The sequence below is a fragment of the Agrilus planipennis genome, unplaced genomic scaffold, assembly GCF_000699045.2.
Source record: "Agrilus planipennis isolate EAB-ADULT unplaced genomic scaffold, Apla_2.0 scaffold70, whole genome shotgun sequence".
NCBI classification, from domain to species: Eukaryota; Metazoa; Arthropoda; class Insecta; order Coleoptera; family Buprestidae; genus Agrilus; species Agrilus planipennis.
The window spans coordinates 86,751-99,190 of NW_020442458.1; the positions used below are offsets into that span (position 1 = coordinate 86,751).

Sequence of the window (12,440 nt, forward strand, 5' to 3'; positions counted from 1 at the left end):
CAGCTCCGACAGAACACAGACCAACTTTTACCTGCTGTCTTAACAGCGCGTTTTAGAAAATACCACAAATGGCGCGGTAAACGCCATCTGTAGTACGATGCTACATTTTAGGATTGCGTATGTTCCAACATGGTCCATTTAAATATATGGATATTTACTTGCTGAAACGAATCCTGGCGTAGCACGTTACAATAATCGAATAAAATAATTCGAAGTGGTCTGTATTCCGTCGAAACTGCCAGACGCGGATCGCGATTTCGATCTTTTAGGATCTCATCAGCGCGTCGCAGACAGCTCCGACAGAACACAGACCAACTTTTACCTGCTGTCTTAACAGCGCGTTTTAGAAGATACTACAAATGGCGCGATAAACGCCATCTATAGTACGATGCTACATTTTAGGATTACGTATGCTACAAGGTCCATTTAAATATATGGATATGGTACGTGTCCTCCTAGTCTTAGAACTGACGACGTTATGATGATGATGATGATGATGTACTTCAGATAGGAATTAAAGCGTTAGAGTTTTTATTGTTTCTTATGTTTAATTGACCTCAAAAAATGACAAAATCGTAGATTGCTACCATTTAAAAAAGTGCTTTTTTGAGATCTAAGTAATAAAAGTTCGCCTTTCAAATTTTTGAGTTTTGCTAGAAAAGTACCTATGAATTTGTTCCATATACACGTCAATAGAAAAGTTGTAGAGATTACATTTTCAATAGAAGTGCCACTTTCAGAAGTCAAAAGCAGTTTCTTTCACAATACGCCCAATAAACAAAAAAAATGCATTTTTTTTTTATTTTAGCCCGTAACTGTTTTTTTGGCTACATTTAGATGTAGACATCGATGCATAAAAAAGAAACCTGACGCTTTAAAACATTTTAACGACCGATACATAGTGTTTCAAAGTTTGCAACTTTTAATATTTTGCTGATTTTTACAATATTTTTTTATTTCAAATTTCGTCCTGTAATATTTTTTCTGCGTGAATTTGAGAACAGACATTACATTAAACTGAAAACTGACTTCACGCTCGTTAAAATGGTAACAATTAGATACAACGTTTCGAAGATTGTTACTACTTTTATTGACTTTTTCTAATTTCTATGTTATTTTCCAAATTTCGATGTATTTCTTAAATACTTTAAAATGTGCAGATAGAAAGATGCCGATGAAGAATTCTACGTTGATTTTGAAAATATATTAAACCCAGCATTTGAATAATTTAATAAATAATGTACAATCAGAAATGTCATATTTTAGGGTCAATTGAACATACGAAACAATCAAAAACCTTTAACGTTTTAGATCTTTTTAATCCTATTTGTTTAAACACCGACAATAGCCTATTAAACAACTATGATGTGAACTAATTTCATAACAAAATAAAATAAATGATGAATCTAATCTAGATATATACGAAACTTATTTGTGGGTATATTATATTTTAAATACATTTATTTATATGGTAATTACTTATTATTGTTATTAAATTGTTGGTTTTTAGGAAATACTTGAGCTGTTATCACTGCATACAAAGCATGGTGCGATCTTTGAGGTTCACTTATACTTTTCCGTAAATTATAGATAATGATATTAATTGTAATTTGGCTTAGCTCTTGGTGAAACATTTTTCAAAATAATTCATGAAATAACAACACTACTCTAAGGACTAAATATTAAATAAAAAATAGTGAAACAAAACCAAATAATGAATGAAGAAATATTATCCAAGAAATCCCTAAATATACTTTTTTGCAGTCTTTTCGATCTCTGCGAAGTCGATATTGCGTAGGAAAGCAAAATTCACACGTACATGCCACCCACACACACACACACACACACACACACATGACTGGAAAGTTAATTATTATAGTTATACAAGGTCTGCTCAAAAAGTATTGCGAATACACTTGTGTCAACGTTTTTTTCCAATCGATATATTTAGGTTCTCAGTAACTTCCTTTGACGGTAATTGGACGATTGCCCAAAACTATTTTCTTCAGTTTATCAATGTTTGTTGTTGACGTGCTCGGGCGTCCAGTACCCTCTTCATCGTTCATATCTTCTCGGCCCCCTGAGAACATTTTATACCACCGATAAAGGTTGTTTCGGTTCAAGGTAACTTCACCATACGCCATTTAATTTTGTTTTTCACACAAAATTTGAAACAGATTCTTTGATCCATTTTTTGGAATAGGACAAAATCGTAAAAATTTAAGTGAGAGACATGAATACCAACATAACGCCACAAAAAAAATCGAAAATAGAATATACGTAACCCTCGGAAATTCAAAATTCACGATACTTTTTGAACAGGGCTCATACAAAGCATAAGAAGCAGAAAAACAGAAACGTGCACGTGATAGCTATGAAGTTAGAATAAATGACGATATACCAAGTCAGCGTTGATAGACCAAAAAGGCGAAATCGACTAAACAGAAAAGAATTTACTAATAGAGAAAGTTATTCAACCATTTCATAATAAAAATGTGATCTATAATCTAGAATTATATTTCAATTTTTTATGATGTTTTGGATGAGGCTTTTCGGCCACAACTTGAATTCACAATTTTATTTTCCGTTCTTCCTCTCTTTATAATCAACGTGTAATCAAAACTAAAAGGGGTAAAAAGTTTTTATTTTTAATACAATTGTTGTTATTTTGGTTTGTTAAATACCGAATACTTATGCATTTTTCCGAAAAAGAAATTCCATCCACTTTACATCATTATTAACTTCAAAAACCAGGTAAGCTCCGATAATAAAATCAATAAGTAACATTACGTATGTACATTGTAGCCTTGAGACCGCTCGACAATCTAGAGCGAAACGTTGGAGGTTGTTTTTGAATAATAAATAACTTTTAACCCTCATTGACTTTGATTACACGTTGAATTCACAATATCTCATTTTGCATACATACCTAATACCTACATACATAGGTACATTATTTATGGAAGATAAGTTTTTTATGTGAACGGAATATGTTCCGTGATCATTCTAAGACTAACGACTGCCGAGACCAATTTGTCATCGTTTGTCTTAATCCATCTGCTTTAAGAAGGAAAATATAATTACGGTTTCCGGAAAACTCTGTCAACAGATTTTACCCTTCCGAATTATTCCAAAAGGAAAACTTAGTATGACAGTGATAAAATAATGGTATATGTGGATAGCATCATCCAATCAAGTTGTAATTCGTCAAAATTCAGCAGTTATTGAAATCATTCAATTCGCCGTTTCCTAAAATATCGTAATCTGAACAAGTATTCATCATTAGATCATTTTAGAAGTTTAATACAGTCAAACAATTACTCTATAAACAAAAATTTATTAAAACTTAAACTGTTTTTGGTACAACTTTTGTGAAACTGAGTGATTTCAAATATTCAATAATTGAACAAACTGAAAAGTTTCACTAATATTTTTTATCCGAATCAACAAATTTATTTCAGCCGATGCGGCCACTAACGAAAGAATACAAAAGATTAGGTTGTAAAGTTAACCTACCTAATGCTATTTATATTTACAGTTTATGTAAAAGTAGCGGGAAGTTATATGTCGATCATTATCATAAGGTCGTCAGTCCTAAGACTGGACACGCACCTCCACTTTTTCCTATCCTGAGCTAATCTTCGCATTTCCCTAAAACTAGAACAACCCATATCCTTAACGATTTGCGAACAGTAATCTAATCTAGGTCTACCTCTACCCCTCCTATCTTCCGTATCTGCCTCTAATATGTCTCTGACTAGCCCTTCATGCCTGAGAAGGTGTCCTACCAACCTATCTCGCCTATTTGCTATTGACTTCCGTAGAGTCCTCTGTTTTTTTACTCTTTCTAATACCTCTTTATTTGTAACTTTCTCTATCCACGGTATCCTCATCATTCGCCTGTAACACTACATTCATACAAACGCTTCTAATCCGCGCCCACCGTCCATGTTTCGCACCCGTACAGCACCGCGCTTCAAACATACACCTTTAACAATTTTATTCGAATGTCTAAATTAACCGTTAGCAAGCATAGAAGTGACTTCTTTTTATTGAAGGCGACTCGACCCTGCACTATCCTCTGCTTTATATCCTTACTACTCCTTCCGTCCTGACTTATCTGACTTCCTAGATATCTAAAATCGGCCACCAAGAACAGTTTTATAGAATTCGGTATATTTGTATGTAGTATTTTTACGTTAACAGTGTTGAATGAATGTTTTTGATTTATACAGTGTTCGGGTATCCCACTGGAGTTGCTTTTTTTATTTTTTATTGCAGACATGCAATGTTCATTTACGCATATAGATATAGCTCTACCAGATTATTCAATGTAAGTGGCATCACACAAGTTGCAAAAAATTTGGTAAACACCGCTTTTTTCGATAATCGAGACCATCTTTGTGATTGGTTAGGAAGTTTTCCAGATTTTTCTCAATAATGTTACAGTTGCACTTTTTTGAAACAAATGCTTGAATTCACAGCTAAACTTATTTATAAATAGAATGTTTCTATAAATAGATTTTTGGTGATAGCGAGGACCGTTGTTGTACAATAATTTTTTGATTTGTTTTTTCAATTTGTTATTTAACATTTTATCAATTAGAATAGTGGAATATTCATTTATAACTGAAATGTATTATATTGTTTGTAATTAGTCGAGTCAATTAAAAAATACTAGTGAAACTTTCCAGTTTGTTTTATTTTTGAATGTTTAAAAATTGATTGCTTGCTGAAAGAACCTCGTTTTATATTGTACATCTTTTTTCTTCCTAAATACAGACGGATTTTCGGTTTTATCACAAAAAGAATGGAGAGTATCCATTCTAGTTCCTTTTATTTTTATTATTCGCATTGCTCTGAATGCGCATACATCTAAACTTAAATCAATGGGTTCGTTCAATTGGAATGCTGCCAAAATGGAAACCTGCGAATGGCTACTTTCAAACTGAAAGTCAGATATGGAGTCCAATACCTAGATCGCTATATATGAATACCTATCATCGAGAATACAAAAGATATGGACGTTGTTTTTGACTACAGGAATTTTATCAAAAATATCGATTGCAAAAGAGAAAATCGGAAAATGTAGACTTTTAAGACTCCAGAATTTCTGCATTTATGAAGTCTAAAATAAATTCAAAATTTAAGAAATCTCACCGATGAGTGGAAGTTGTACCATAGTCAGATTAAATTTTAAGTTTGATTTTTTTACAATCTCGCAAACTCTAACAATCATTATTTTATTAAAAACATGCATTTTGAATTCGGGTAAGTAATTGTATTTTAGATTGATTTCTAAAAGATTTTTTTTTAATTTACCGATTTTCGAAACTGCAATAATTTTCAATGGGTATACTTTTTGGTTTATAGCATTGAAAGTTATAAAAATAGGAATAATTCAAATCCATTCATGATATCTGGGCATAATTTTTTATGTATAGTGACTATATAAGCGATAAACATCATTAAAGACAGGACAACTTCAGGGATAAATATACAAGAGCAAAAGATTAGTATGCTTTTAGATTTGCAAATTTTACAGCAGTATTGGCATCTAGCAAGGAGGAGTTACAGATAGTTATAAAAAAATGGAAGCGATATTGACAAAACAGTATTGTATGAAAATAAATAAAAGTAAAACAAAAATAATGATATGCAAGAAAAGAAAAAGTAGGGAAAGAGCGAATATAAAAATAGAAAAAATAGATAATTTTCGGTATCTAAGAAGTCAGATAACAGATAGAAAAAGCAGTAGAGATATAAAATAGAGAATAGCGCAGAGTCAAAAAGAAGTCACTTCTACGATCGCCAACGGTTAATTTAGAAATTTAAGAAAGATTGTTAAAGGTGTTTGTTTAGAGCGCGGCGCTGTGCAGGTGCGAAACATGGACAGTGGGCGCGGCGGGAAAAAAGGGTTAGAAGCGTTCGAAATGTGGTGTTATAGGCGGATGATGAGAATAACGTGGGTAGAAAAGGTTAGAAATGAAGAGGTATTGGAAAGAATAGGAGAACATAGATCACATTGGGAGTCAATAAGAAATATGCGAGATAGATTGGTAGGACAACTTCTCAGACATGAAAGGCTAGTAAAAGACATATTAAAAGCAGAAACAGGAGTTAAGAGGAGTAAAGTTAAGAGCCTAGATTATATCACCAGTTTCAAGAAAATGCGAAAATCAGCTCAGGATAAGAAAAATTAAAGCTGCGTGTCTAACCAGTCTTAGGACTGTCAACCATATGAAGAGTGATTACATAATATTTCAATTGCACTTTAAAATCTCCTGTCTAGCTTAAGTAAGGAACTTGTGAAATGGTTCCTAATTTTAGAAAAAATATTAATATACTCATATTTAGGTAGGTACTGGAGTCTCTCAAAGCTCAATCCCCGGTAAGGGTTAATAAATAAATGACATTTGTTTGATTCGTCTTTATATGACAAGCATTTACATACTTCAAAATAAGAAAACAACGACACACTTTCTACGCCATATTGTGCGATTAACAAAATAAAACAATTATGAAACTCATCATATAAAAAACAACTCCACATCTAGAAAGTTTCTAAGGAAAATCAGAATTCACGGAGAAAAGCTAGTAACTAATAAAATATGAAAAGAGTACGTGATACGTCTTAAAAGGAAAATGTAATGCTTGTTTTTGCTTTCGTTACTCAGATGAATCGTAAAAAATGAAGTGGTAAAAAGGGGTTATGTAATACCTATTTTGTTTTTCTTGAGAGGCACGTCTACAACGCCATCGCTTGCCATGCATTTAAAGTACTTTTCCAAATGTTCGCCGATGTAGAGTCGATTTTCTATTCTTTTTTGTTCTTCTTTTATTCGTTCGAATTCTTCTTCTATTCGAAATTTGTCGAATTGAATGCTTGCGAGAATGTTACAATTTATTCGTTGATCAGCGGGCAGAGAATACACCTGCTCCACTGGTGAATAATTAAACAAGATAATTAAATTCGAAAACGAAACAAATTTCTATTAAAATTTTGCTTTCATTGTTTTAAGCAATTAAAATCTGTAACCTTATAATAAGAATAGTCTGTGTAGAATAGCACAAGTAAGTAGAATCAATTTTTGTAATAAACTAGGATTAATATCCCCATACCTATATCAGCATGGCAGAAAAGCACGAATATGTAACTGATTAACTAATTCAATTTGTCAATAAATATTTCTATAAAATTGGACCTATTTAAAAATGATTTTAATGTGTAAATGAAGTGAATATATTTAAACTAAATTTTATCGATTTTTATGAAAACAGGATCGCTCCAAAAAAATCTAACACCTAACAGTAAAACGTTGTAGAACAAATTAAATTTTATAACGTCAGGAATAAACCATTAAACATAAGTTTTACGATTTCAAGGAGTTAATAGATATTCTCTGCATAATGAGGCATTTATCTGATTCATTTTTGGTTTAATTTCTTGGATTAGTTGTTTATGTTGTTCGTAAAAAGTAAAATTTGAGGACTTCGCAAAATGACGAAGATACAGAACTAAAACAAAACTCCATATTTTCATGAAGATAACAATACTATTCTTCCTATTTCCTACTTCTGTTACACCCTATTGTAGCCAGCACGAGCGTGTTTGTATACCATCGGGCACACGTGTGCGTGAACGGCTTATCGATTCGCCAACTAGCCGCGGGCGCCTTTCTTCATGTGCGCCGTATTTGTAAATGTCTGTGACATACCTGCGTTGTGGGAAAGCAGTTAAACAGTTTAAAGAAAAAAATAAACTATCCAGATGTTTCGAGAAGGTTCCCGAAAGTAAACAAAAGAGTATTTAAAGGAAGAGACGATCGCCGAGGAGGAGAAATAAATTGACCATTGCAGAAGTGAATCCAGAAATAAAATGACAGCAGTGAAATAAATAGCGCAGTGAATAGTGATATATCAACAGTAGTGTAAATAAATAGAATAATTCATAACCTAAGTTTAGTAATAATTTAATAGTGTTCTTTAATAATTAATAATAGTTTTTGTCGTTATCAGTCTTAGAAGTTAATTTTGTTAAACCCACGAACATTACACTATAATCGTTTGAAAATAACAAGAACAGGACTATCGATATCTAAACATTCTTCTAATCTGTAATTACTTCCTTAAAATTTATATATGTATGGTCATATAGGTGCCATGCTAACTATTTATTTCTTAGTCAATGTTTTTAGAATTTGGATGATCACTGGGATATTATTTATGCTATTGTACCTAAGTTATAGTGTAGATAGTTTTTTCGACAGAAAAACATAATTCAGCTAGATTTTGCTTTCTACTAACCTATGTGATTCCTTTCATCTTCGATGTTAAGTATTTTCTCACAAGAATTCCGAAAATGAAACATTTCTCTTCGAAGTTTCAATAAGCAAAAGTAGTTCTTCTGTAAACATTCGTAACACGACGGGCTGCCAAGTTGCTTCGACATCGAACGCATCACAACCGAGCTGGAATGTTTTTCTTCTTCCTTAGACTGCAAAGCTTTCGCTATTTCTTGAATAACCACATCCTGATTGTCCAGAATATCGTAAATGTTTCCTTCTAGCTGCATCATGTGCTCATGGAGGTGCATTAATGTCGTTTTCACGCCTTCCTGTTTGCAAAATCGTTTCATCGCCAAATTCAAATTAATGTTGTCTTCCATTGCATACGGGTCACACTAGAATAACACACAAACCATACAGAAACGGAACGCTTTATTTAACACTGCATCCTTTCGAGTTAAGATGTGATTTTTGATGTTCTCATCCTTGCTTAACAAAGTATAATAAAGAAAAAATAAATTTATTGGTATTTACATCCTAATCAGTATATAACAACAGACAAATGCTCAGTGGAATTGACCCAGCCGAATTTGTGGATTTATGTAATAATAGAAATAAATTGGGAACATAACATGGGGTTAGTACATAAATATGTACCTAAAACATCATCAGGTATACCTACATATTTAGTTTTAAGTGAGATGTTTAGTAAGTCATTGATCACTAAAATAAACATTTCAAAATTAAACGATCTGTTTTTAAAAGCTGATATTATTGGAGGTTTTAATTGTTACAAGTTGATTAAAGGTCATCCCCTTGTTCCTTATTTTATTCCCTAAAACCGTTTTTCATGAAAATTGAAGCCCAAAGGATGATTCACGAAATTACAGTGATTGGTTTCGTTAGCACACCGAGCAGCTAGCTTAAAGGTTTAAACCACTGCTTAGCAGTCGGGAAAACACCGCTTCAATTGTGGTCCGTCTGCTCTGCTTCATGTTTTTCTGTGGTTTTCTTGGATCACTTAGGTAAATGCGGGGGCAGTTATAATAATCCACAGATAATCCTTCAGTCTTCACTGTCTCTATATCGTCCGTCTGTCCTGCTCTATGTTTTTCTGTGGGTTTCTTGGATCACTTAGGCGAATGCAGGGGCAGTCATAATAGTCCACAGATAATCCTTCAGTCTCCACTGTCTTCATATCGTCCGTCTGCCCTGCTCTATATTTTTCTGTGGTTTTCTTGGATAACTTAGGCAAATGCAGGGACAGTTATAATTGTCTATAGATAGCCTTCACTCTCCACTCTCTTCATCATCGACGTTTACTAATGGACATGCCTTAACGGTCAGAATTGTGGTACAATAAAAGAAGGAGATAGAATGATGTTTCGGATAATATCCATCTCTTTCACGATGGTGCGTAAGCGTGTCATGAAAGAGATAGCACTAGTCCGAAACCATACGCCATCTCCCTCACTTTTCGAGCCAAGAAATTATTACAATGACATACGGCTAAGGCACGTCCATTGACATATGCCTATGCTCTTCATATCGTCCGTCTGCCCTGCTCCATGTTTTTCTGTGGTTTTCTTCTTAGGCAAATGGAAGGGCCATTATAACCTTCCACAGATCGTCCGTCTTATCTTTCTTAAACCAATCACCACGTACCCATTCCCACGATGAAGAAAATCTTCCAGCCTACCCTTCGACATATTCCGGAGAGAATGGTTGCTCACCAGCATTAGTGGGTGGGAATGAAGCACCCATAAGTTTTTCCCAATATATCAAAATAAAAATCTTAACACTCTACGTTCAAAAACAGGGTGCGAGACGACTGGTCACATAACCCATGCGTATGTAGGGGTATATGTCCACACGTGCAGAAAACCCAAAAACATCGAAAAAGCAGAATAAGACGAAAGCAGTAGTTGCAGAAGCTTTAAGAATACATTACAACACAATTAAAGAATTCTTCAAACACGTACTATGGAAACAGTATTACAGTGGGATTTCATTATTGAACAATAAGTTTTCCAAGTCTGCCTTAAGATACCTATCATGCTTTATGATTATGACGGTTCCAGGATTTCTGAATGAGTGCACAGGGTTAAGTGATCTCAGTTTTGGTATTATTAAAAACATACAACAGTAATAGTAATGGTAAGAAATATACCTACAGCCAATTTCAATTTGTTAGAGTTGTGACCTTGAAGGAATCTGCGCGAAGATAGAAAGAATACACACTAGGCGTGAGCAAGACAGAAATAGTAAGAACAAGATTGAATGAGCATAGCTCTCGATGGGCGGTCTTGGGAGAGATCGGCTAGAACTGTAGAGTACTAGACGAAAATGTTTAGCAATTTCATAAAACAAAAACGTATATAAATTAACAACAGAAAACAAAGTAAAAGTTTTATAGGTGTGTAAAGTGTTAAGTTAATTCACTTGTTATTATTTTTGGCTAAATATGCTTTTAAATAAAGCATATTCTTAAAATTTAACGAGGCAGTTAAAATAATTTTGCAAATAGTACTGTACACTTTTGTCTAGTTCTCGCTCGATGATCGGTGGTGAAATGAGCTCCGCAGAGAAATATGATTGAATTTGGAATTATGCTACGGCGCATCCTAATAAAGGGAAGGGGCATATCTCNTTTAAATAAAGCATATTCTTAAAATTTAACGAGGCAGTTTAAATAATTTTGCAAATGGTACTGTACACTTTCGTCTAGTTCTCGCTCTATGATCGGTGGAGAAATGAGCTACACAGACAAATATGATTGAATTTGGAATTATGCTACGGCGCATCCTAATAAAGGGAAGGGGCATGTCTCTAACTTCTTAAAACGAATAGTACTTATAATACTACTGCTAGAGACGGGCGATAAATTTCACTCCTTTCTTTTAATTTTGTTCATCAATTTTGACACCTTGCGATAATTTAATTTGCTTTTAGAATAAAGCGTGATGGAGGTTCCACAGAACACAAATTAAAACGAACGCAAACGCAATTATAGTGGCAGAATATTGCCCTCTCTTTATCATTTTTTGACAGTCCGGGGAAGGGGGGGGGGGCACGTGGCCATATGTCCTGCTTTGAATCCATGCTCTATCAGGACTTTGGGGTAGCATTTGACACACGAAGTGTTATGCAGTAGATGTATTTTTATCCTATTTTATTAATATCCATAGTTGAATAATGCAATCCATTTGCTTGTAACAGTTAATCTGTTGGAAATTCTAGTGGCAGAATATTGCTCTTACTCTTTACCATTTTTTGACAGTCCGAGGGGGGTGGGCACGTGGTCATATGTCCTCCTTCGAATCCACGAGGTTCCATCAGGACATTGAGGTAGCATTTGACACATGAAGTGTTATGTAGTATCTGTACTTATGTTTTATTTTATTTTATTAATATCCATGGTCGAATATTTCTGTTTGAAATAATAGTAATTCTCATGAAAATCCACTTTTTTTTTCGTGCTAACCTTCAATTTTTGTTGTTATTTAAAATGATTAGTAAAATAGGTTGATTTCAGTGGTTTTTGCAGGTGTCATAAGCGCATGCCTGAGGTGGTAATCGATAAGCCAGCACGTGCTGACGAGATCTGAATGCTTCTGACGTAAATCGGATACAGACATGACATACACCAAGACTTTTGCGATAAAAGAATCAAACTTCTCCGGAAATATAGGGGAACTATATGTCATGACCGCATAAATATGTAACAGATAGCCGACAGACGATAGTCGATTATAAAGAGGTGATATTAATAGTGCGAAAAGAGTGATAATACTACACAGTGAAATCAATATGTAACCGAATGTTACTTTGTAAAATAAGTTGCTTATGTATTATGTATGTTTAAATAAATACCTAAAGAAAATCTAGAAAATTCGTTTGATAAGATTACACGCCTCAGCAGCCGTCATGTAATCTCATTCCATAACATAACAGCAATGATGATCTCACGATTTTCACCTGCTCCTGCCCCTATTATTATGCTTTTGCTTTATTCGTTACTTCTATTACTTTTCTATTTAACTTTCGCATCTTCTTTCGATATAAAAAATACCACAAATGGCGCGGTAAACGCCATTCGTAGTACGATGCGTTTGACAGTTTCGACAGAATACAGACCACTTCGAATTATTT

General features: G+C 33.8%; 1 protein-coding gene and 1 long non-coding RNA gene across 2 annotated transcripts in view; both read right to left on the reverse strand.

Annotated features, from left to right (window-relative positions):
- Nucleotides 1-12,440, reverse strand: part of LOC112906455 — a 124,649-nt gene that overhangs the window by 83,485 nt on the left and 28,724 nt on the right. The gene's annotated exons all lie outside the window — the stretch shown is intronic.
- Nucleotides 1-12,440, reverse strand: part of LOC108735351 (daple-like protein) — a 32,768-nt gene that overhangs the window by 18,247 nt on the left and 2,081 nt on the right. The window contains exons 2-3 of the mRNA XM_018467292.1: nt 8,308-8,683; nt 6,722-6,943 (exon numbers count right to left, since the gene is read on the reverse strand). Coding sequence (XP_018322794.1) covers nt 6,722-6,943; nt 8,308-8,683 — 598 coding nt within the window. The remainder of the gene's footprint in view (nt 1-6,721; nt 6,944-8,307; nt 8,684-12,440) is intronic.